Source organism: Zeugodacus cucurbitae, chromosome 3, assembly GCF_028554725.1.
Source record: "Zeugodacus cucurbitae isolate PBARC_wt_2022May chromosome 3, idZeuCucr1.2, whole genome shotgun sequence".
NCBI lineage: Eukaryota > Metazoa > Arthropoda > Insecta > Diptera > Tephritidae > Zeugodacus > Zeugodacus cucurbitae.
In genome coordinates, this window is record NC_071668.1 from 4,607,482 (window position 1) to 4,634,414 (window position 26,933).

A 26,933-nucleotide genomic window follows, 5' to 3' on the forward strand; every position below is an offset into this window, starting at 1 on the left:
TTAAGCACTAAAATTAACTGACTTTATTCGAATTAAAAAAAGGCATATAAGGAGCCGACAACTTCAATTGTCCCTCGACCACTTACCCTCGCATTTAAACGACTGAATCATTTTCGCTTAAAGCATCGAGACAATTTATGCACATAATATAGTCATTGTTGGGTTTGAAATAGGCTTACACGACTAACCCATTGGCACAAAATAAATTCGAGAGCGTAGTTAATGTTTTACAGTCAACATATTTTAACCCACACAAAGCAGTTAACAAAAACAATAACAATAAATTTACCGACTAGCACAAAGTAACAAAAATCGCCATAATCGATTACTTTTTCCGCTCTAAATCATCTCAGTCTGCTCGCAAATGTAATACAATTGGCCCTCCCACTGAGCCGAAGATCAGAAGAGCACACACAGCCACACACATAGAGACGCTCTCAAGTCTCAATAAACAATTTACGGGAATAAAAAAGTTGAAGAAAAGCAGAAATTACATTAAAGGCAGTATGTCAACAGCACAGTTACGCCTATGATAAAACAAATCACCGGTTTGCCATTAACTCTCAAACTCTTCCACGAGCACACACAAACGGACACAAAATACTTAGTATATGGATATTGCAGGGAGGGAGATAGGGAGAGAGGGCGCGCGTGTCACTGTTGGGGTAAAAGTGAAAAGCCAACAACAGAAATACAAAAGTAATACTCGTGGTAACCCTATGGCCCAAGGCGCACATTTTTATGACCATAAACAATATTGCAATTTCGGGCACAATGTGACCCACACATACGCCAGGAGGGGAGCAGGAACCTCGGCTCGCTCGCTCGGTCAATAGGTTCTCTGTTGTGGCTGCAGGACTTCGAACAATAGCAATAACAACAAAAAGGACACGAAACTGAGTGGCAAAATAGAATAAAATAAATTATTGCTAAGCTTAAGGAAGGCAATACAAAGACGCTTTTGCCAAGCACACACAGCCAGCCACACACTCAACTGGAGGCACATGCTAGCAACTATAGATGTTTTGGATCGAAGCGATTCCATTGGAATGGTTTACACAGCTGACCGGGTCTCACGTTGATGGAAATGAAACGCATTTCCGGTCAATGCGCGTACAGATGAACTGCTACCACTAAACGATTTCGTGTCCATGTGTTTATGTGTCTATAAAGCTTTGAAAGTACCCTGTAGGAAAAATGAGAGTTAGTCAGAAGTAACTGGAAATTAGAAATTAAGAAAGACTTCAAATTTGGCAAAAATATCTTGCATTTACTGTAAACTGGAGAGAGTAAAGCGCTCGCTCTCTCTACACTGGAGCATACCGACTTTAATTTTACCAAAAAGCACCAGTTTCGTTATGCCAGGGTTGCTGAAAAATAACTTTTTTCTATCATATTTGCTTGCTATATCAGTAATGTGGCCGTATTTTTAGAATATTAATGAAATGTTGACTCTCCCAGTGCTTAATACTTTAACAACTAGTAAGATACCCACAATACCCTAATCACAACAGTGTTGCACTTATAAATATCCTACATGGAATACAACGCTCTCTACCAATGGATATATATTCACAAAGTATTACTAGTCTCTTTCCTAGGTACCCCATAAATAATTGCAGAGGGAAATAGCGCTGTATAAAAGGCGAAAAGTTAATAAACAAGCAGCAACAGCAACAACACAGCAAGGACATATATGAAAGTCTATGTATAATTGTAAAGCGAAAGGGCGCTGAGTCTTCTCAGTCAACCAGTTGTGCGTATCATGTGCGTCGCCTATAGCTTTAAATGTCTATAAATATGTATGGATATGAATGACTGTAGTGTTTTTATTTTGAACGCTACATTGTAAATAAAATTTATAGAATGCAATAAAAATTTTGTAATGGCTTTCAAGGGGTTGCTAGCTGTTGGCGCTTGTCAATGCTCAGAATGTGGCGACAGGCGCATATAATAAAACGGTAAACCGACGTGGTAGCGAGCATGACGACGAATCAATAGCTTGAATAAAATTGCAAGACCTGTAACCGCAAAATTTTTAGGTAAACAAAAAGCTGCTTTATGACCATGAAGCATAGCAAGGAAATGCGTAAGGTGGCATGAGATTCTACGAGCGCTTCTTTGTTATTTGTGTTGAAAGCACATAAAATTTGTTTGAATGCTGTGAGCTAGTAAATTTTAGTACTATTGTTGAAGGCGCATGATTTATAATACCGAATTGCCAAGTTAATAATTTTATTTTGCAAAACGGATTTCAGGTTGTAAACGAATTAAATGCGTTTAAAATGTATAGGGCAAAATCGCCTAAAAGCAGACTTCCATAAAAGTTTGTGTTTTAATTGTTGAGAATAATATTTGATTTTTGTTGCTCGGAAATAGCTAATAAACCTACAGCTGCTCTGGTTGTTAATCAAACCAATTCGAAGGGCTCTGTTGAACGAGTTAATTAATGGAAGTTATACCACAGAAGACAACTCATATACATATATGTATGTAGATAGATAAATAGGTATAGATAGTGTATTGTGATCCCCTACCCCCTCGAATATAGCCAACCGAACAACTCAACCCCCAACCCAGAAAGATTCAGCACTTCTGAGGTTTGAAACCCAGGTGTCTTCGTCGCAAGGTCATATAACTACCCAGACTAAATACTACCCATAGCCACTGACATTTTTACTACTGATCTCTCGCTTATAGCTTTATGTCGTTTCACTAGCTTCAAGTCATCTGAATGCCAGTATCTGTAAGGCGAATCTTCTGAGATAATCAATTAAACAGAGTCAACACAGTTCCTTCTGCATTTCAAAATAACATTTCCTCGATGTTCGGACTCTTGACAATATCATTCCTACATAAGATTGCCCATGGTAATATTTCAGTGATAACCCCGAATTTTCGAACTTTTAGAACTAAGGTAAGGTTTAGTTCGATTGACCTCCTATTAAGTATGAAAGTAAAGCTCATCGACCCAAGACAAGATTCAAACAACTAAGTTATGACACAGATTCTCGTCTGGATTGAGAGGAATAATCAGATACGGTTCGAGCAAAGATTCATCGAACAAATAAAATACCGAAGAATCAACCTTCCACTTAAGTTATCTTCTCCTCTGACCTATTTTTTATCTCCTCTTATTTATTTTCACCTCTAATTGAACACCTTGCTTATCATAAATTCATTAAAAACATGTCATAGCCTATACGACTTTTAGCTTAAAAATGCATTTCTCTTTTGGCCCTTCCTTCGACAGCGCTTAAATGTGCTGAACGACATGAAAATCGCTTTTCTATAATTTATCGCCACACTCACACGCTGCACCAGAGGTGGGTCCTTAAAAAGTTGAAATACGAAACTGTAAGTGGTCATATGCGCTTAAGCCTTAAGGCTTTAACGCTTTTCAAGTAAGTTTTACGTTTTTAATTAAACCTTTAATTGAAGCACCTTTTGATATGCGCCTACGTATACGTCTTCACGGCGGAAGCGAAAAAAGTAAGAGTTATGAATTGTAATAAAGTTACGAGACGAAACGGCACACAGGCAGCGCAGCAAAAGAAAAATGAGAAAAAAAGCAAAAAAAAAAGTTGAGGCAAAAGCTTTGAAAACGAAGGTAAAAAGTGCGCTTTACAAAAAAACAAAAATAATCACAAAAAAAGCAACAACAACAAAAACGGCTGCATAAATGGCAAAAGTTCTCGGCGCTCCGTTCTTCATAGTCTTCTTCGTGCAGGTGTGTGTGTGTCTGTGTCGTGTGCCAGCACTCATGTAAATCCTTTGATACAACAACAAACACATATGTCTACAAACAACTCTGACATTCTGCTTCATTAGTCGTGCATATATGCATGAGTATGAGTAAAGAAATTTACTTTTTTCTTCATGATTATCCCTTCTGTCTGTGTTTTCAACCCCCTTCTAATGCAGCACAACCCCTCAAGCCCTTTATGACTTTCGCCTAAGTGCGGAAATACGTTTATGCTTTAAGAGTCAGCGTTGTTGTTGTTGCTGTTGTTGTTGTATGCAAACAACTTCAAAATTAAGCATACAAACAGCTGTTTAAATACCAAGCTAGCGCGTATAAATGTGTTTAAATCTTACATAAACTTACACTGCCGTGTGCAAATACACACACACACACACATACTCACGGTAAGCATTCAACTAACTTATTCACCCACGTCGATTTGTCGATTTGTGTGGCGTTGCTAACGTGCTTACCCTCCACCAATCTGCTGGTAATGAGCATCAGCCAGCAATGACTATAAACCAAGCGCTGACAACCATACAACCACCACTATTCACACGTGAATATAAGAGTACTCACACATACATATGTACATATGTGTGCAGAAAAATATACACAAACTATATATATACAAATGAACGACTTGATGTCTATGTAAATTGTTGTTTACAAGTAGATTGCGAGTCACTTTGTCGCCAGAAAATCGGATTTTGTGTTTTGTATGTATGTTTTCATGTCAGCTGTCAGCCAGTGAACCATTGAGGTCTGCGAGTGTTATTAGAAATGCACAAAAGTCATTGTCAACAGTATGAATTTTTCACACCGACTTTCATATGGGTTTGTCAGCACTTCAAACATATAAACAGACAAGGAGATACCCACATATGTATATATGAGGTACGTTCAAAAAATGTCGGGAATTTTTAAATTAAAAAGTTCGTGGATTTTGAGAGTTCAATTGACAAATTTTTTGTTACATTCCGCTAAAGTACAATACAATTTCCAGCTATTTTCATTGATTACTTTGTCTGTAGTAACCACTAAGGTTAGACGTCCTTTTATGACCTTGGCGCTTTCATTTGTTAAAATCTAACACTTCGTTGCTTGTTCGTGAAATCTTGGTCAATAGACAATACTGTAACGATGCCCCTGCCTACATATTCGCCTAACTTTTTCCTATTTCCCAAAATAAAGACAACCATAAAGGGCCATACGAGAAATCACTGAGCCATAAGCAATCCCAACAATCGAGTTTGAGAAGTGTTTCGACGATTGGAAGTAGCGTATGATATCGAATGGTGTATATTTTGAAGACAACAACATTAATGTAGATGAATGAAATCTTTTTGCAAATTCCCGTTATTTTTTGAACATACCTCGTATACAAATATACACTGATTAAGCGTTGAACGTCTTTTTCAGTTTAACGAACTTTGTGGTTCAGCTACCTAACTCTTCTAATTTGGTGTAGAAGTAGTTACGAGAGGAAGAAATGAGTCATTGCTTGAAGAGAAAGTGATTTATTTATAAAGGGTGATTTTTTAAGAGCTTGATAACTTTTTTAAAAAAAAAACGCATAAAATTTGCAAAATCTCATCGGTTCTTTATTTGAAACGTTAGATTGGTTCATGACATTTACTTTTTGAAGATAATTTCATTTAAATGTTGACCGCGGCTGCGTCTTAGGTGGTCCATTCGGAAAGTCCAATTTTGGGCAACTTTTTCGAGCATTTCGGCCGGAATAGCCCGAATTTCTTCGGAAATGTTGTCTTCCAAAGCTGGAATAGTTGCTGGCTTATTTCTGTAGACTTTAGACTTGACGTAGCCCCACAAAAAATAGTCTAAAGGCGTTAAATCGCATGATCTTGGTGGCCAACTTACGGGTCCATTTCTTGAGATGAATTGTTCTCCGAAGTTTTCCCTCAAAATGGCCATAGAATCGCGAGCTGTGTGGCATGTAGCGCCATCTTGTTGAAACCACATGTCAACCAAGTTCAGTTCTTCCATTTTTGGCAACAAAAAGTTTGTTAGCATCGAACGATAGCGATCGCCATTCACCGTAACGTTGCGTCCAACAGCATCTTTGAAAAAATACGGTCCAATGATTCCACCAGCGTACAAACCACACCAAACAGTGCATTTTTCGGGATGCATGGGCAGTTCTTGAACGGCTTCTGGTTGCTCTTCACCCCAAATGCGGCAATTTTGCTTATTTACGTAGCCATTCAACCAGAAATGAGCCTCATCGCTGAACAAAATTTGTCGATAAAAACATTTCGAACCGAACACTGATTTTGGTAATAAAATTCAATGATTTGCAAGCGTTGCTCGTTAGTATTCATGATGAAATGTCAAAGCATACTGAGCATCTTTCTCTTTGACACCATGTCTGAAATCCCACGTGATCTGTCAAATACTAATGCATGAAAATCCTAACCTCAAAAAAATCACCCGTTATAAAGAACAGGAAAAATAGTCAAAAGTTCCTCGAACTTAGCTCAAAAAGCTAAAAAATAACAGTAATTAAATATGAATTGAAGTAGTTTCGGACGAGAACAAATGAAAATCGGCGGTTTCTCACTTAAAACCTTATCCCCGATAGTACTAAGAAACGCTGGAGGTAATCCCAGAGCAAATAATAATAAGTGGAATCTATTTAAAAGACGTTAAAATGAAATTTTTATTCAGTATTCCAACCATCTTAAAAATAATGATTTCCAAGAAAAAAAGTTCCCAGCATCCCTACTGGATACACAACCAAGTACAAGCACATAAGTAGTAGTAGTAGTCTTCCAGTGCGACACGACGCGTCACTGCGCTCACTCGCGACACTTCATCTTTAGCATTTTATGAGTTTATGATGTAATTTACGCCGCGTTAGTAGGAGTGGAAGTTGTTTCAAATTTAAAATTCAAAGGTTTGCTTCTAGTGAGTCTGCTCAGCATTGAATTTTTCAGCGGCAGCCGCTTTTTTGGCTTTCCTGCACACTAGGGGGCATTAAAGTTGGTGGCAAAAAAACTGTAATAACCCCAAAAATCACAGCCCCCACCAACATTAAATATGCATAATCAGTTTATATGACACATATTTTTGGTTTTTCGGTGGAAATGTTTTGCGCGCCGCTTAAGAAATTGCATAAAGTGTTTTACATAATTTTCCGCAATTTAAGAAGAGTTCATGAAAAGACTGTAAAAATGTATTATCATGTAGTTGTACAGTTTAATATAAGAATAAAAACTTAATGAAGGAGCGCTACTGCTTCTTAAGATGGTAGTTATTGGAATTAAGGAAAATGGAAAGGTAGTGGGAACCAAAAAGTGATGAGATGACTACTTTCATGAATTCTTGGATCTGGATTCCCTTAACCGAGGAAATTTTGGTTTCTTTTGAAGAATAATTGGAAGTCTTCAGAAGGTGGTAATACAACTCAAGGAAAATACCGACCGATTTCATCCACTTAAGCTCCCAAATGCCCAAAATATTCCACACTCCGACCGAGAAACTACATGCAAAGTTCTCCGAAGGGACATAATTACGATATTTAGGTCCAAGCGGAAAATTTTTACCCATTTTATTGTTTTCTGGTACAATCTGAACAATGCTCAATAGAACCAATTTTGTGAATAATATACAGATATTTGTCATGCGAAAAATCGAAAGTAAATTTTCATATTTAATTTCTAAGGACATGGGAATGTTGGTCCGTTACAGCGATAATTTTTGGATCAGAGTTCTCTCATGTCATGAAATTAGTTTCTGAGATACATTTTTGCGGAAAGATGCTAATCTTTATGGATAATGCGTCTCAAGGGGCGTGGCAATGATCTAGGTCAAAAAAAGTTACAGTTATAATTTAATAAATAGAATAGAATTCTATATAAAATATAAATCTAGTATGAGGACGCGAGTTCAAATTTATCTTTCTGTGGTAAGCGGGGAGTCAAGGAATGAAGAAGTCTAGGGTTATGTTTCTGAAAGGACTTAATACGATTAGAAATATAACTTTTACCATTAATTCTGGTGAAATGAACTACGATTTACCGTTACCGTTTTCTGAAAAAAAATCAAAAAACCTAAAATGATGTAATAATCAGCAAATTAATATTGCTAATGACATAATTAGAGGGACTGAAAAGGATTGCGTGTCGGAACACCAGCTAATGGAAATATTCAGACATAAATACAAACGAATACGGAACATAATTGTTAGAAGTAACATATATATTTACGGTTAATCAGAAAGCCATAATTGCACACACACACAAAAGCAAGTAATTTCCTCCCCTGCCTCCTCTGACGACCTGGAGTCGACTGCTTCCACTGGTTAAGAAATAAACATGGGATAAAGGATAACATTAAGAACATGAGTTTGCTTTTGGATAGAGCGGAACTTCTATATTGAAGCGGGGAGACGAGCATGCCGCAGACATTGCGTGCCGCTGTACTTTTCAATTATGTCATTTGTCAGGTGGCGAGGTCCACATAGCTGCGTGTCATGCACGCATCGCCGTACCATACTCAGTTATTGGAAGCGTACGTTGCATATGTAAAAGCGTCTTGCATAACTGCGAGTAACGGTACATACATGCAAGTTAGAAAACACATTTGGCATAATGGAAAGTAGACTTACTCACACTGTAAAAGCCAAATAACTGCCACGTCGCGCATGTTGAGATTTCAATCTATTACCTACGTCTGCCTCAGCACCGAAATCCGCGATTGCCATGCACTCCGAAACTGAATCTGCATGTTCGAGACTGAAGTATGAGCAATATGAGTTAAGAACCGAATTATACGAGTGTAGTGACTTCTTGAAGCCAGCGCACAGACGTTAGAACGTGGAGCAGGGGTGTGAGGGGTGGTCCAAATTGCTTGGCGAATGGCAGTGATAACAATTTGCTGTGTATCTTAAGAGCCCCACGAAGTCTGCAGCTCATAGCTTGTTATTTCTAGCAGCGCGCACTGCATTACACTTAGATTAAAACCTTAAACATCATTTGTACACAGACGCTGGAGCTGACGTGACATGGATCACAGGCGCGCCACAAACACACACCATCCAATAAGCCGCGCACTGCCATGCTCCCGTTTTACAACGCGAACGCGACTCGCATATGGAACTCATATGCATACCTGCGCTTGGTTCGAGTGTGCGTCTGGGAGGCAACAATAAAATCAACTTTTCAACATTCAAATGAGTTCGCTTACAATTATTTATGGAAATTCATTAACCAAATTGCTGGCGTTTGACAAATCAATGGGTCTTAATGTGATTGCCATGTGAGGGCTGTGGGCGGAAATGGGACTTATTTAAATATTTATTTAGATAAATTATATATTTGAAAATAATCAAGCCAGTGTATGTGCATGCATATATGATTATGGTGTGGCAGTAAATTTTAAATTGGAAAATTAAAATATGCGTTGGGCTAATGACACAACCGTTGATGTGGTCGTGCGTGATTGCGGGTGGTTTTTAGTTGAAATTTGTTCGGGGTGTGCCTCGCATCCTATTGGAATGTAGTACAAGCCGCAGAATGTAGGTAAAATGTAATTGTAAATCGCTGTTGGTGTGAGTACAATAAAATAATTTATTTTATGAATATTTTACGGAAAATTTCTACATATTAGTTGTAAGTCAAGGATAGGTAAATATTAAAAATTGTTTCAACATAGATACTTGTCGCTGGTTGATGGTTTTTCAGATAACGGTTAATATATTCTTTGTATTTTGAATTTTTTAAAATATTTTACTGTTCCAGAGATACCTTAACAACATTCACGATACTCAGAATATGAATAGGATCCCTATGAAGTCATAGCTTCATATAACCTCATATATCTATATTTAGTTTTTGTAATTTGCATGGGTACTTTGAAAGAAGTTAAATTCCATAAACTTCTTTTGTCTTCAAATTTTCAATGAATAAATTACCGCACTCGCAAATAATTTAAAAAAATAGAAAACAAGTAGTTCGTTGAAAAATGGTTTCGTGGAAGTAATATCGCAAACGTCCGCAATTGAGAATCAAATCAGTCGTTGAAGATATCCCATCTCAACCCGATGATTCTGAATGCCAGAAGCAAAAGTAATGATGTATCATCTCATCATTCTCCGAACATGTTCTGTTATCTCCCGCTGATTCCTATGTACCGATCTGAAGGTGGGATCTCAGTGGATAAAGGTGGAATCTAATTGCAATCACAGGCTCATTACCTACTAATGCTATCCAAACTACCCCAATTAGTTCTGTGTTGGTATTGCTCCAAGGCATGAGAAAGCACTGAGTAACCAGATGACTACAACCTTTTAAGAAAAAAAAAAACGGTTGTGAACTTTTAAGAAATAAAATGTTATAACTTTCAAGAGAACTTTACTAATTTAAAAATGTATTATATTTTTCCTCAAATACCACATATTTAATTAGAAACACATTAATATCATAAATTACCAAAAATTTTGCATGACTGATGGTTTCTCCTGAAATATTTATCGTACATAAATTTGAAATTTCGTTTTAGTGCTGAAAATAATGAAAGTTAAATTCTTTAGAAACATGCCTAATCAGCATAACACGCCTTTCTTTGAAAGCATAAAATATCAGAAATACCAAATCGTATTGTCATTTATTACTTATAAACAAAACCGAGTGTGCCTTAAGCACATAACCTATACATACATATGTGAATATAAATCATATGAAGCTAATAACAGTTATGCGAACAAATACTAAAAGCATGTTTTACACACCTTACTTTTTATAGTTTTTTATAAGAAATATATTAATAATTAGACGTCAAGCATAAAAGCGTCACGCGATAAACCAATATTCTAAAAATCCATCATTCACACAAAGAAACAGAAAAAAAAATCGATAAAGGAAAGAAAAGTTTCAAGGAATGGAGAAGAGAGGAGGTATTTATGCTCTTCCATAAAAAATATACACGATAAGTTCAACTACAGACGCTACAAAAGCAAGTAGCATGCAAACCAATTCTTCAAATATGACGAAGAAATCACACATAACGACAAAAACTTCATTTGAACTTTGCGTGTTCTGATTTTTTTTTTAATTAATTATGTTGAAGAATTGCATTGGGTGTGTGCTTAATGGTTGACCGCAGTCGCGTCATGCTTATTGCTAGCCTCTGCAGACTGATTGCCAACGAGCGCCACATGCTTAATAAGTAAGTTATGAAGAACAGAAAAAAAGTAAGTCATGAAGAATGCAAAAGAAATCGCCCAACGCAGCACAAGCTGGTGTTAATTAAGTTGCATGCTACAAAGGATATTCGGCGCTAAGGATATATGAAGTAGTAAAGGAGTTAAGCACAAAGGTGTGAATATGAAAAAGCGCAGGGCACGCATGCCACAAAGGGTGTGTTGCAACATTAATGAGTGCGCCATTATGTATGCATATATCCTTATTGGTTGTAATTTGTATATTCAAAGGATTTTATACATATTTCGCTGTATTAAACAATATATTGAAAAGAAATTATTGACAGGGTGTGTTGATAAAAAAGAGCGCGCAATTTATTGCTTTCAGACACGGCAAGTGGACATACAGTGACTGAAAGTGGCAGTTAATTGAAAACTGATTTTTTTTAGAGGTGGATTATATATCTACATATATACATATAAATCATGCTTTTTATAGATATAAAAAATTGCAATCAAAATAAATCAGTTCCTTTAATGTCTTCCGTGTCTCATAAAAAATAGTCCAGTCCCATTCGTTTTTGAGCTTCGTTAATTTTATTGTTCAAATTTATCAGTAAAGGCGATTCATTTTTGATATTCCACAACAAGTCGTCTGAGAGAGTTAAACCGTATGAATGAGTAGGAGGCTGAAAGTTGTATTTTTTATATGTTTCGTTCTTCGATACTTTCTTATTTTGATGTAGATCTAAGCCATTCACCAATTATCCGGTCACCGGTCATATACATATGTGAACTCATTCGACTTTTAGTAATAGACATCAGGAATAAGCTCAGGTAGCATGACCCGTTGGCATGACATGTTGTAGACCTAATATGTACTAACAAACTATGATCGAACGAAAGAGCATAATTTCTCATCTATACATACTAAATTCTCATGCATATAAATTTAAGAATATATGACTAATGTATGCTTTGTAAGATTCGCTCATGTCAACTCTATATCAATCACGGATTCAGAGAGCATGCCTCATAGTTGGTAGATAGCTTTTATCTCAGCTTGAAGAAAATATTCCAAGTAAGCGAACTAAGCCACTGGAAAAGTTTTACAAAATAATAAACAAATATGTTATTAGTGGATGATTTAAACATTCGATTTATTCGTTAAAGAGTCAATGAAAATCTCATGAGCTCTGAATAACAGACTGGTTCCCTACAACCAGGTTTCGAATAAATAATATGATCGGTTTATAATGATAACTACTTGGTAAAACACACACAACATTTGACGTACTTACGATGAGAGCTTTATCACTTCGTCTTACAAAAAGTGAGTCCAGAGTAAGTTTCTCATATATTTCAAAGCCAAAAAAGATACCTTGATTAGTCTGAACATATGGAAGCTCTTTATTAATGTCCCTTACTATTTGTATGGTCAAAGAATTCTCCATTATTTGTCTGAATAATATAATTTATTGCTCCCATGAAGGTAGTACATTACCACAAATGTAGCTGTCGCACCTACTATATTTTTAAGTAGCCCAACTGATGAATACTCAATTACATATGCGCTTACAGCAAATCGATGGAATCTCGCGTTTAAAATGACACTCATTTCGCGCATTCATTTAAATCAAATAACCCCGAGTGGCCAATACGCCAGTGGCGCCACACAAATTAAAAGCAAACATGAATTCATTTGTGTTCGACTGTTTCTCATTGATTTTTGTGCAAATATCAATTAAAATGGAATTGCATGAAAATAAGTGCGACTACAGCACAGCGCGACGACAGCACGCCAGCAGAGACGCAGGACACGACAGACCGAAAAGCGACCGCGAGCGGTGCGGTGATTGAGCAAACACGAGTGAAACTAAAGATCGGCGGGGGGGTAGGAGGTATTGAAGGTGATGTAGCAGACATCTTTGCAGCTCACAAAAGCAAGGAGAGAGATAGTCAAAAAGAGTGAGAAAGTTACAAAAGCAAAGTGAGAAATCACGCTTGTTGTTGTTGTAAATGTTTGTGTTCATGAAAGAAATGTGAGTTTTTTTAATTATTTATTTGCTGTTTGTACGAACTACATTTACACTAGCTACAGTTGATTGTGTGTGTGTGTGTGCTCGCACAAATGGCCCAATGCAGTCAACTGAAAATGCAGCTTTAATGCGCTATTATAAAGGATATGTCAAAGCGTGTCAGTGTTCGCCATGTTTTCGTGAAATTCCAAAAGCACACTTTGACCAGCTGCCCGACTGCAAGTGAAATATGGATGAAATGCGCGCGTGTTTGCTCAAATACGAAAACGAATGCATGCAAATACGAATTTAATATGTGCACTGATGCAAACAAAATTCCATTTATGCAACTGTAGAACTGCTTTCAATGGCGTTTCCTTAACAGACAAGCGATATGTAAGCGCAAATACACGGCAGCGAGTGATTGACTGACGATTGATTGAATAAGTGGTGGTATGCTTGTAATTGTAAATCGAAAAGGTGCTACGGTAGGCACCCTTGGGTAGATCTATTAGGTCTACAACTTTGCTTTCGCCGTTTTCCAATAGATATCTCTAGGGTCAAGCACTGGTCGATTAAATCGATTAAATCGTTTTATATTGATCTTGAACATTTGTGTCAAAATTAACCCAACAAAATATTTGTAGAGATCTGTTTGCAACCCAAACTTATCCTCAACTGAATCAACTTTTTGAGCCGAATTCTCGACATTTGCACGGAATACGCATGCTGCCAGAAATATGGTCAAAAGTAGCACCTAGCGACGGCCAATATTTTGAATAATATTTTTGTAACCGTTTTTATACAAAAAAATCCTTAAATTTACGAAAAAACAAGTAAGGAAGGGCTAAGTTCGGGTGTAACGGAACATTTTATACTCTCGCAATTTATTTATTTAATATTATATAATACACAATTTGACCCACATATTCGTCATATATATTGTATAAAGTCCATTGAAAGTTGGAAACCCTAATATTAGGTTAAAAGCACCGAGGTCCTCATGTTCGATATATGCCATTTATGGGGCCTTGAAAACCTATGGTCCGATTTTGGCGATTTTTAGAATGGGGCTGCCACACTATAAACATAGTATTTGTGCAAAGTTCTGCACCGATATCTTCAATAGTGGTTACTTTATATATTGTAAAGTAAACGCTTCAGATCGTCTTCAAATTTCTGGTATATAGGAAGTAGGAGTGATTGTGAAGCGATTTGGCCTATTTCCACAACATATCATTGAGATGTAAGGAAACCATTACAAACCAAGTTTCATTGAAATCGGTGGAGTAGTTCCTGAGATATGGTTTTTGACCCATAAGTGGGCGATGCCACGCCCATTTTTCATTTTGTAAAAAAAATCTGAGTGCAGCTTCCATCTGTCATTTCTTATGTGAAATTTAGTGTTTCTGACGTTTTTCGTTAATGAGTTAACCCACTTTTAGTAATTTTCAACCTAACCTTTGTATGGGAGGTGGGCGTGGTTATTATCCGATTTTAACTATTTTCATGGTGTGTGGTGGGGTACGTAAGAAAATCGGCTGCAGGGAGTTTGGATTATATAGCATCATTGGTTTGCGAGATATATACAAATAACCGATTTGGGGGCGGGGCCACGCCCATTTTCCCAAAAAAAATTACATCCAAATATGCCCCTTCATAGTGCGATCCTTTGTTACAAATTTTACTTTTATAACTTTATTTATGGCTTAGTTATGACACTTTATGTGTTTTTGGTTTTCGCCATTTTGTGGGCGTGGCAGTAGACCGATTTTGCTCATTTTCGAAACAAAATTGCGAAAGTACTTCGGAAAGTCACTTACACCAAGATCTTGCACTTGCGCGCTTCAAGAATCAACTTCGTTCACTCGCACTCTTCGACAGATCTAGCTTACTTATATCGGACATGCTAAGTGACTTTTCTGTAAATTATAATGTTTTTGAAAAGCACTTTCGAAAATTCACTTGCAACTAGTGCTGGCAATGATATCTTGAGAACTAACTTCTTTCATTCAGTTCTAAGAAAAATCTTAATTCAGTCAGTTCTAAAGACTTTCTAGTATGACGAAATAATACTAAAAATGTTGCTTTAACTTCCCTCTTTCAACCAACTTCAATGGCTTTCAGTTACAGCACTTCACAAAACCAAAAATAAATCCAACTTTGAAAAAGCCAAATATGCCTTCAAAGAGTTCTCCGCACGCACCATCAAACTTTAAAGCGCACGCAGAACAAAAACAACAAAGCGTTACTTAGAAATAATCAGTTACACGACCCTTTCCCAGCGCCTGCCTTTGTATGCAAACTAAATATATTACAATTAAAGAAAAGAAACCCTGTAAAAACATGTACTCAATTTGTAGCGAATCTAATTCGCAAACAGTAATTAAGTTGGCCCCAAATACATACAGCTACACTCGGTGTACGTGGCAAGGCCCAAAAATCCTTGCCGCCAACGCAATGTCAACCGTATTTGCCCTCGAAAATCTGGTATATCTCTTTGATACGTGCACGTCGAGGGCGTGCTGACCTTTCGCGTCGCAATTTCCCCGACCGCAACAGCGCCCAACATCCGCTTTCGTTGACATTAATGTGAGTGTGTGTGTGTATCTCAGTTCATTGTTCTTCAGGCTTTGTATTTTGTGGGTTCTGCTCAATAAGTTGCGTTGCATTGTAGGCGGTTTGATTGTTTGCTCAGTTGTTTGTAGTTATGTTAGTAACTTTGAATTAATTTTTCGCTTAAAAAAATGCGAATTAAAGCAACAAAAAATGCAGAGCGACAATAAAAAGGGACAATAAACGCCACGAAATAAACATAAGAGCGCTGCAAAAGAATGTGAAAAAAGTGAAAAAGTGTGTAGTGGAAAACAAATGTTGCTTATCCGCTCAAAAATAAATTATACCAAAGCGTTGCTGTAATCCTGTTACTTTTGGCAACTGTGCCTACTACTTTCGAGGGAACCGAAAAAAAAAAATGTGGAAATGTGACTTACCCTACGCCAACATCAGCTGCTCTCGTGCCTTACGAGTATGTGTGTTGTTTGCATAGCCCTGAGTCAGTGGCAAATTTGAAAACAAAGAAGACAGCAAAACATAATATTTAAAAAGGAAAATTCCTATGTAGCCTAAAATCTGTGGACATAATGCAAATATGCCCTGCAGCTCATTAATAAGCTGAGAAAAAAATCACGAAACCCTAACCAACATCCGAAACAACAAGTGTAATTTGAAGACAAATATGAAAGAGCAGTGATAGCGCAACAAAGGGCTTGTAGGAATTGCTTTGCAGAAAGAGGGGAATTTATATTTTTGGACTCTACAGAATTGTGACATAATATAGCAATATTAAACTCAATTCGTAGTATCAACATAAAGCGCAGAAACAGCTGTTTTTATTATTCAATTTATTTAGTGGTGAAATTTTGAAAGTGTGGTGAAATTTCCGACAAGATGAGATTATCAAAATGAAGCATAGAAACAGCTGTTTCCAATATTCAACTTAATGCGTGGTGAAATTAAAGAAGTGTGGTGAATTTTTTTACGAGATGTGGTGATCAAAATCAAACGTAGAAACAGCTCTTTTCAATATTCAACTTAATTTGTGGTGAAATTAAGGTGTGGTGAATTTTTTTACAAGATGAGATTATCAAAATAAAACATAGAACAGCTGTTTTGAACACTCAACTTAATTCGTGGTGGAAATATATATTAGTGTGGTGAATTGCAAGATAAAATTACTGGAACATTGTCTTGATGATTTAGTTCGTTTATGCGATAATCAAAAAATATTGTGGTGAATCTTTTAAGTGTAGTGAAATACAAAATATGTTAATTAGAAGTCATAAATATTTTCTGGATATAGTTCTATTCAAAAATCACCACCTATGGTATCAAATCTCACACAAATTTTCGCTAACACCACCTCGAGTAATCCTTCGGCGTCTCACAGGGCACTTGCAATTTTTTCTTGCGACAACAGCAAAAAAGAAAAAAACGAAACAAAGGAAACTAACATTCCGCCAAACGACGCGTCACTCGTTCAATTTGCCTTCGAGCAATTCAAAGTATAAAACGCAAAAAGGGCACGAGCATAACAAACGCTGGTCAAACTAATTTGGGAACAAATATACGAGTTTGTATGTATTTGGGGTATATATTTTTTAATGCGACCGTATTCTCACTATCACTGCAATCAGTACGAGAAAGTTTTTAAATTTTTCAGCCCTCGCCCTCGTCCTTGCACAGCTAATCCAAGGGTATTTGTATATTAATGCCCGCTAAGACGTGCCTATGTTTATGGCTGCTCCTATAAATACTTACAGTTATACATAAAACAAGCAATTTTATTTCGGTACACTTGCTTTTGTTGTTGGTGTTGTTGTCGTATAAGTTTCATAAATGTAACTATGCATTGTGCTGGCTGGCTGGCAGTCTAATCTTAATGACAATCTTAACAACCCGCATTTATATTCACATTCAGAGCGCAGAACAACAGCAACTATTCTCACTTCAATGACTACAATTGAAACATTGGCAACATTATTTGCCGCAGAAGTTCAAGGATGTTCGATTAATGGCCACCACACAGTCACAATTAGCATTCAAATGCCTCGGTTAGTTTGCAAATCTGTTATCTTTAAGCACATCGATCACACTTAATGGCTAATAATTAGTTTTTATGCAGAAATCACTGTGGTGTATGAAAGGATTGCAATTTAATAAATGTTTAATACTTTCAAGTATTTGTGACTGGCAGCTTTTCTGCTGAGCATATTTAAATTTTAGCAATTTTATATGATGCTATAGTATTGGGTATATATATAAAAAATAATAAAAATAATGATGTTCTGGGGGATGGTACTCTATCACTTCGAACTGTGGAGGAATGGTTTCGACTATTCAGAGCAGGTGAAAGCCAGCCGGCGGAAGACCTGTGTCAACGAATACCAATCAAATCATGGTAAACATCGAGTTCGACCGGCATGTGGCATCTCGTGACATCGCCCAGAAGATGGGAGTTAGTCAGCAAACCATTTTAAACCATCTGCAGAAGGCTGGCTACACAAAAAGGCTTGATGTTTGGCTCTCGCGTGATTTGGCGCAAAAAAACCTTCTGGACCGAATCAACGCTTGCGATATGCTGCTGAAACGGAATGAGCTCGATCCATTTTTGAAGAGCAAGCTGATCGGCGACGAAAAATGGATCACATACGACAATATCAAGCGAAAACGGTCGTGGTCGAAGGCCGGAGAATCGTCCCAAACAGTTGCCAAGTCGGGATTGACGGCTAGGAACGTTTTGCTGTGTGTTTGGTGGGTGGACCGCTTGAAGCAGGCGATCGACCAGAAGCATTCAGAATTTGCCAACCCTTCATGTAGGGTTCCATCAGGGCAACGCCAGAACACACACTTCGTTGATGACTCGTCAGAAGCTACGGGAGCTCGGATGGGAGGCGCATATTTGAACCAAATCCGATCACTGTAACACTTGTCAATCTAATATTAGAGCTCGAAATTATTAATTTTCAGTTACAATTTTTTACTAAATTTTTTCATAAATCCATACTGAAGAGAATGAAAATCTGGAAATTATGGTTTAATAATAATTTTGATATATTTTTCTTATTTTTCTTATAATTTTTACAATCCAGTTTTAATGCTCTTAACCTACCAGCGTTGATTAACTTACACCATTTTAAGTTTTCCATTTCGATTTCGCAGCAATCACCAATAACAAAGCTACAAGTGTTGCACAACTGCGTGGCAACAGATAATTTGCACTGAATGTGTACGAAAATAATCCGCAATAATCTTCGATTATTTCTCGAATAAATACATATATATGTGCCACATTAAATGTATAAATTTAAAATATACAGGATGTTTCAAAGCAATATTTTTTTTAAATATTTTGTTTAAATTAAAATAAATCTCCAATTTTCCACAGCCACAGAACAAAGAAGTTCTTTACAATAATTTGAAAAAGTATGAAATTATTATAGGGTGTTGCCTTGAGTACTCAAGTCTTACTCAAAAATCATCACACTGAATATGAGACGAAATCAGAAGTTATGTCACCGAAATTATATGAATATTTTTATTTTATCCATCCGGTCATATCTATTAGGTCTACAACATTGCTTCCGTCGTTTTTTTTTTTGTAAATTTAAGGCTTTTTTTGTATAAAAACGGTTACAAAAATGTTATTCAAAATATTGGCCGTCGCCAGCTACTACTTTTGACCATCTTTCTGGCAGCATGCGTATTCCGTGCAAATGTGGAGAATTCGGCTCAAAAAGTGACATTTTCAGTTGAGAATAAGTTTGGGATGCAAACAGATCTCTACAAATATTTTGTTGAGTTAATGTTGACACAAATGTCCAAGATCGATATAAAACGATTTAATCGATTTAATCAACCAGTGCTTGACCCTAGAGACATCTATTGGAAAACGGCGGAAGCAAAGTTGTAGACCAATATTTACCATAAAAAATAAAGAAAAATCTTTAACTTATGATTTCAGAGGCACCCTTTATCTCACTGTGTAACTCAATGTTTCCATTTTCGCATTATTCAAGCATTCTCTGCGTCTACCTCACCACAAGCTCACCTTTTGCATTATTGAATAAGTGTATAAAAATCAGCTCACAAAAGGATTTATCTCATTTGCTACTGAAGGAATAATTTGTAGCGAATGGTCACGGCCTTTATTAAAAAATGCATGATTTCTGAAGTGAAATAATATTAAATAATGAATAGTAATACTCATAAGTTGGTGTATATAAATATCTGAGATAAAGCCAAGGGTTGTTATTGCCTTTAAAATATCGAAAAAAGGGTGTGAATCCCACACTCTAACCTTCTACATGAAAATAGCGGTATTTTAAGAGACTTCTAAAAATATGAGAACTCGCTAACAAATAATAACCGAATTTATGATACAAATGAATACGGTTCTGTTCAAAAACTCAAAATGTGGGCGTGGCGTTGCCTACATTTAGGAGAAATCCAATTTTTTAGAAACTTCTGAGGTTTTACAAGAAAACATATTTTATATACGAGGTTATATAAGAAATTAATGATGAAATATGAGTTTCTACTACACTCGCTCACAGAAAAGCACCTACGAACCACCATAACACCTCGAACGAACCCACACTGTGCGCACACGCCTGCCGTGACATTACTGCGCCCATTAGCGCACTCCTGCGTACCCCACGTCCACGCCACGATATTACCGTAATGGCTGGAAATGACCAAGTGAAGTATTCGATCTTGTCGGCAAACTTTGCTTACAAGCTTAACGCCTACGCGTACGGCATACCCAAGCAACAAAAAGCACTGTACATATGTATGTATGTGTATGAGCACGTACACCATTGGTCATTTGGCGACTTGCGACTTGCGACTTGTGCAACAGCGCCTCGAATCCGCGCGACAGGCGCGCCACTTTTGCTCATTCATTTCATTTGTGCTGCCCATTAAGGTGGCTGTGAAATATAACACGCTCATAATTGGCCATAAATCTGACAACAGCAATTTGTCAACACTTGTGCAGGAAGTGAAGCATTGCATTAAATTGCCGAACAAGGTCGTCGTCAAGCGGTTTCGGTTTGCCTACGTTCCACGGCTGAGGTTGTTTGGGGTTTGGGGAAAAATATGGCTAAGCAGTTTTTCGTGTTCACACCGAGGCCATTGTGGTTACGCTGTGAGCAGTGTGTGGCCTAAGCAATTTTTATGAGGATTTCACTTTTTATCGTATTTTCTTTTCTACGAAATCTCGCTAGTTTACTCCTCGGCAAACACAATAAAAAGCTGTAAATATAATTACGGCATTAATACATTGCAGCAGCCACATGTATTATTCAGACAAATATATCAAAATATTCTCAGAACAATGAGAGTGAAAGCGTCATGCGGAGATTTTTGGAATTGCGATTCTGTTGAATCAAGAGTAACAGTTTATAGGGTTATCTGTCATGTTTTTGTTTTCTTTTCTTCTTTCTTCAATTGCGAAGTAGCCGCGCGGTCGCCGCCAAAAAAATATGAAAACATTTTACTCAACGGTGAAATATTTATTTATCAGTTGCATTCTCAGTTCAAGGTCATATATATAAGCACATGTAGTCCAATATTATATTTTGTAGCGTTCGAAGGTTTGATTGCCAGGTTAATGTTGGGGTGGAAGTGGAACCCTCTAACTATTTATTTTAATACACGCTCTAAGTCTCGGTACTCCGTATAATCTCTTTATAAACCATGTGTTAATGGTACTGCCTTCTTTGCGAAACATGATGCGATTCTTTGGGTCAATGTCACACTGTTATCAGCACAGACAACTAGTTCCAAGATCTCAGAAATGATTCAACATAAGATTAAGAAACCCACAACTGTCTAAGGCCTGTCTATGACTAAGAATTATTGTTGTAGCATTAAAAGTGGTTTTGTATTAAGTAATCGGTACTTAGAACTCAGCAAAAATATATACACTAGAACTAGCTGACGTTATTCATCAAAATAAACAGTGCGCAATTATGTCATACAGGAAAATATTAGCAAATAAGTAGTAACTGCACAAACATCTAATATTAATCAATCATTTAGAGAATGCATTAATGGCTGCCCTTCATTAGTTTCGTAAACAGTTAGTGGGATTAATAAATAAATGATAAGCTAAAACCTGAATGACAACGCTTGATAAGGTATCGCGAAATAATAAACCGTTGTATTTGCGAACATCAAGTTATGCTGATAATAGTCGCAAATAACACGGAGATCATGTGTCAATTGATGTAAGACACTCTACAATACACATAGGTGTCCTACAATAATATGTATTAACACTAATCTTAAAGAGGCTCTGAGGTATATATATTACTAGTTAAATCTAATTTTGCTCTTTATTTTATAGCGCAAATTAAATTATCATTTAACTTAATGATTCATTCTCACACGCTGGGCCACTTCTGAACGTCACTAAATAAACTGGACTTGATGTATAGTTTGAAACAGTCTGCAGGTCACTTCGCTTAAATCAATGAGTACTTGAGTACAAAGCCTACATATGTTTTGAGAACAACTAAATTGGGCTATTAAGCTATTATTTTATAGTATAGACCTAGTATATGGTATAGCCATACATACATGTTCTTATATAGTATATGCACTGACTCTCATGTTAATCTATAAGAGTTCGCAGCTGCAAATCGTAATCTAAAAATTGTGAATACTAAAGAAAGTCCGAGCGGTACTCTCTGATAGGCATTAGGGTGTGCCTTATTTGCAAAACATTTTTGGATTATAATTTCATTTAGCATATGATGTTCTATAACTTATGTAGCTGCTAGTAAAATCGCAGAAATGTTGTAGAGCCTTTGGAATAGATCCTACAGTATCTACTTCAATTAATAATTTTAGAATTATATTGTAACAACAATAGCAAATATAACACCTCAAGTGAATTGTTTTGGACCTCCCTAATATGTATAAATACGCCCTATCAGCCGAATATTCGCTACGCACTCAATTTCTGTTTTGGCAGTTTCGGCTCTACTGTGTCTCTACTGTGTCTCTACAGCCAGTGATTTAAATTATTCCATCATTACTGTGGGATTCTTTTAGGCTTTTTAAGGTATTTTGAAGTAATTTCACTACAAAAGTTAAGTCAAAATTTATATACTTGTACCCAATAACTTCTGAATTTGTTGAGATTTCACGAACATTTGTTTAAGTAGTTTCCGAACTGCCGATAATTAACGACAACACACTAATTACCGAAGACCAATACATACAGCCGCATGTAGCTCTGCTTTGAGCAGCCATTAAATTTAATTTCATATCTTCTAAAGCAAATTTCGACTGTAGTCCAGTGTTAAACGTCGACTCATACGGTTGAATATCGCAGTAGACGGAAAGCATTAATCAACTCTGAAATAATTATAAGAACGGTTGCACTTTCATTTAGCTGATTTGCATAGCGCAATCTACAATGTCACTCAAATTATTTTGCCTTCTGGCGCTTCTTACACTGTGTGCGATGGTGATCATCACAGAGGCACGAGATGGCCGCGACCATCGCGACTCGTTTGCAAAACAAGCCGTTGACGAGAAGTTTGCAAGACGCCGATCGCGTCTCCGTCACAGTAGTCACAAAAGTACAAGCAGCCATAGTAGTTCCAGAAGTCACAAGAGTCACGGTACAGATCACAGCAGCAGTAGCAGTCCTGTCTTGTGGGCCAGTCACAAAAGTACGAGCGGCCATAGTAGCTCAAGAAGTCACAAGAGTCACGATACAGATCACAGCAGCAATAGCAGTCCTGGCTTTTGGGCCAGACTGTTCAATACCGACAGTAGCTCCAATAGCCACACGAATAAAATACACGATACTGCACACGAAAATCACAACAGCCACACCGTTTCTGACATTCTGGTCAGAGATCAAAAGACCCAGAGTAGCTCCAACCGTCGCAAAAGTCAAAAGCAGGATACAGATCACAACAGCCACACCGTTTCTGACATTGTGGTCAGAGATCAAAAGACCCAGAGTAACTCCAACCGCCGCAAGAGTCAAAAGCAGGATACAGATCACAACAGCCACACCGTTTCTGACATTGTGGTCAGAGATCAAAAGACGCTCAGTAGCTCCAACCCCCGCAAGAGTCAAAAACAGGATACAGATCATGTAAATCACAACAGCCACACCACATTTAACGAACAATCTCAGCACAATTCCCACAATTGGCATCCCCTGGGTTCGAGTGCTCCCTATCATGGCACTCTTACTGCCAGTCCACATGCGTCTAACAACTGGGGTGGCCACCAATTGCCACCTGGACATGTCTACGTCACGCAACCGTCCAGCATTCCAGCCAACGCTGTGTACTACGCGCAGCCACCGACTCATGCTAATACCGACGGTAAATAGCTAAGACAACACATATAATTACTTTCTGATCTGAAAAACATTTTAATTTATTATCTAGATTCATCGGCTTTTGATTTGGGTTATCTCGTCGGGCGAAGTCTTACACGCACGCGTCATCACCACCATCACCACCATCATCACTATGAACAACAACCGCAAGCGCAAGCGCAAGCCAACAATGAGAAACAAACAAAAGTTGTTATTGTGGAGAATCAGATGAATCCAACTGGTGTAGCACCCACTGCAAATCAAACTAATTACTGGCCCACTGACTCTGAAACACCCTTGGCACCGCTCAACAACACATTGGTACCAAATGGCGTATCACAACCAACAGTGCCTATATTTAAAAATCCAGCTATCGAAAGCGCTCAGAATGTTATCCCCGAGAACTTCAAACTGCCGACAGCTACAGCAGCCCCGCCTGAAACACCGCCCACAAATGGCATTATCTGCATGCCTTGGAACTTCAATGAACCTGATCCATTGAAACCGGAAAATGTTATTGTGGTGCAGAAAACAATTTGCTTTCCCGCACCACCACCACCACCACCGGAGGCGTCCCCTACCGCGCCATTGGTACCGAACACTGGTGATATTGGTCTTAATCTATCTACAACACCAGCAGCAGTCCCAGCTTAAAACTTTGCTGAAACCAAAATATAATAACATTTTAATCTATAATATTTGGCCAGATCCTTTTTTCTAATTGTAATTTTGTTTTTTAAATGTCAGTACTTACAAAAACAATAAATTGAGATTTTTAACGTTAAATTCATATTCAGAATATTTAATATTCCTACAAATGTTGAGAATTTTTAGAGAAATATTCTCATAAAGAGCATAGCAATGAAAACCCAAGCAATCGACTTAGTTGAGCTACTGACGATCGCTTCACATCAAAACGTGATATATTAAAATAAATTGTTTTCAGGTTTATGCACATCATTTGCAACCTAACAAGCGAAAGATTTAGTAGACGAGTTCATACACCCGAATGTAGCTCGACTTACACAGCAGCCATTAATTTGATGCTATATTCATATCTTCTCCGTCAAGTTTCGTGTGTAGTCAAGTTCTAAACGTCGACTCTTACGGTTGAATACCGCAGCAGTCGGACTTTCATTCCGGTCATTTACATAGTGAAATTTACAATGTCACACAAATTGATTTGCCTTTTGGCGATTTGTACACTGTGTGCGTTAGTGATCACCACTGAGGCGCGAGGTGGCCGCGGTCGTAGCGGCTCGTTAGGTTCCGCCTTTTATAGGCGCTCGCACAAGAAACAAACCTCTTCAGGTGGAGGTAGCTCAAGGAGGAAAATTATCAGCGCCTCGCCAGTGCACACGGACTACACGAACTCAATGTTGGCTGCACAGGCCACTGATGAGAAGTTTGCAAGACATCGATCGCGTCACCGTCACAATAATCACAAAAGTACGGGCAGCCCTAGTAACTCCAACAACCACAAGAATCAAAAACACGATTCAGCACACGAAAATCACAACAGCCACACCCCTTTGGGGAAACAAACTCAGCATAATACACACAGTTTGTATCCTTTGGGATCGAGTGCTATGCATCATGGCACTCATGCTGTCAACCCGTATGTTACCCACAACTGGGGTGGACACCAATTACCACCTGGACATGTCTACGTCACGCAACCATCCAGCATACCAACCAATGCTGTGTACTATGCACAGGCACCGACGCATACAAATAACGACGGTAAATAGTTGAGGAAATAAATATCTTCCAATCTAAAAAATCTCCTAAATTCATAAATATATGTTTCACAGATTCGGCAGATTTTGCTTTGGGTTATCTAGTGGGCCGTAGTCTTACACGCACGCGTCATCACCACCATCATCACTACGAACAACAACCGCAAGCGCAGGCCAACAATGAGACACAACCGAAAATTGTTATAGTAGAAACTCAAGCGAATCCAACAGTTGTAGCACCCACTACAAATCAAACCAATTATTGGCCCACTGACTCTGAAGTAGCCTTGGCACCGCTCAACAGCACATTGATACCAAATGGCGTATCACAGTCGACAGAGCCTATATTTAAAAGTCCACCCATTATCAGCGCTCAGAAGCTTACGGCCGAGAATGCAACCTTCGAACTGCCGTCAGCTACAGCAGCACCGCCTGAAACACCGCCCACAAATGGCATTATCTGCATGCCATGGAACTTCAATGAAACTGATCCATCGAACCCGGAAAATGTTATTGTTGTGCAGAAAACAATTTGCTTTCCCGCGCCACCAGCACCACCCGCACCGCCTACCACCCCCGTGGCACCGATCGCTGGTGATATTGATGTTGATCCACCTGCAACAACAACAGCAACCACTGCTGCCTCTAGTTAAATTCTTTGATTTTGCTGAAAATAATAGTTGATATTCAGTTATATAATATTTAGTCAGATCCATGTTTCAGTTTGAATTTTTTTGTTTTAATATCAACACTTTGGAACCTTAGTGAAGAAATAAAATGAGATTTTTTTTAATATTGATATTATAGACCTTTTTATTTACAAAATCTTCATACAGTCTTTTAAAAATTTGTTTCATTACTGCGAGTAATAATTTATATAATATGCAGCTGAATATTGAGAATATTGAGAAAACTGAGAGAATTACTCTCACTAAGAGAGCGGCTATGATAAGGTAAATAAATGGGTAGCTACTATGAATTAACAAGCAATGTACTGAGTTAAGCTACTAAAGATCTCTGTGCTTCAAACGAAATCAACGCTATTTGGAATAAATGAAATTTAATATTGCTCTCTCCACAACTCAAACTCTCTCTCTCACTCTTTTGCTCTCAGTTTTTTGTTTTGAGTATCGCTTTACTACCAAAATTGTGATTAGTTATCGATAGTTAGGAGTAGAAAAACTAATCTACGTGATAAATATGCGTTTTTCAAACTACTCACTTGCAACCCTGCACATGCGACTCATCTGGCGTTTTGTTTTGCTCCCGCTTTGACGTTTGTGCCAGCCGGTGCTTGCAACTGCTTCGAAACGATACGTGCACACAAACACTCACACCTACACATGCAAACAAACTC

The 26,933-nt window shown here is 37.7% G+C and overlaps 2 protein-coding genes across 3 annotated transcripts; both read left to right on the top strand.

Moving 5' to 3' along the window:
* The first annotated feature begins 22,547 nt into the window (after positions 1–22,547).
* On the top strand, positions 22,548–24,627 carry LOC128920107 (uncharacterized). Its single transcript, XM_054226563.1, has 2 exons — positions 22,548–23,841; positions 23,908–24,627. Exons 1-2 carry the CDS (start codon positions 22,914–22,916, stop codon positions 24,489–24,491), a joined length of 1,512 nt encoding a protein of 503 aa, XP_054082538.1. The 5' UTR covers positions 22,548–22,913; the 3' UTR covers positions 24,492–24,627.
* Positions 24,628–24,789: 162 nt separating this feature from the next.
* LOC105214151 (myb-like protein AA) lies at positions 24,790–26,375 on the top strand. 2 transcript variants are annotated; one of them, XM_054226564.1, is made up of 2 exons: positions 24,790–25,580; positions 25,661–26,375. In XM_054226564.1, exons 1-2 carry the CDS (start codon positions 25,004–25,006, stop codon positions 26,227–26,229), a joined length of 1,146 nt encoding a protein of 381 aa, XP_054082539.1. In that variant the 5' UTR covers positions 24,790–25,003; the 3' UTR covers positions 26,230–26,375. The 2 variants fall into 2 exon arrangements, with proteins under 2 accessions (XP_054082539.1, XP_028897436.2); XM_029041603.2 differs by having other exon boundaries at positions 24,793–25,580; positions 25,652–26,375.
* Positions 26,376–26,933: the final 558 nt, after the last annotated feature.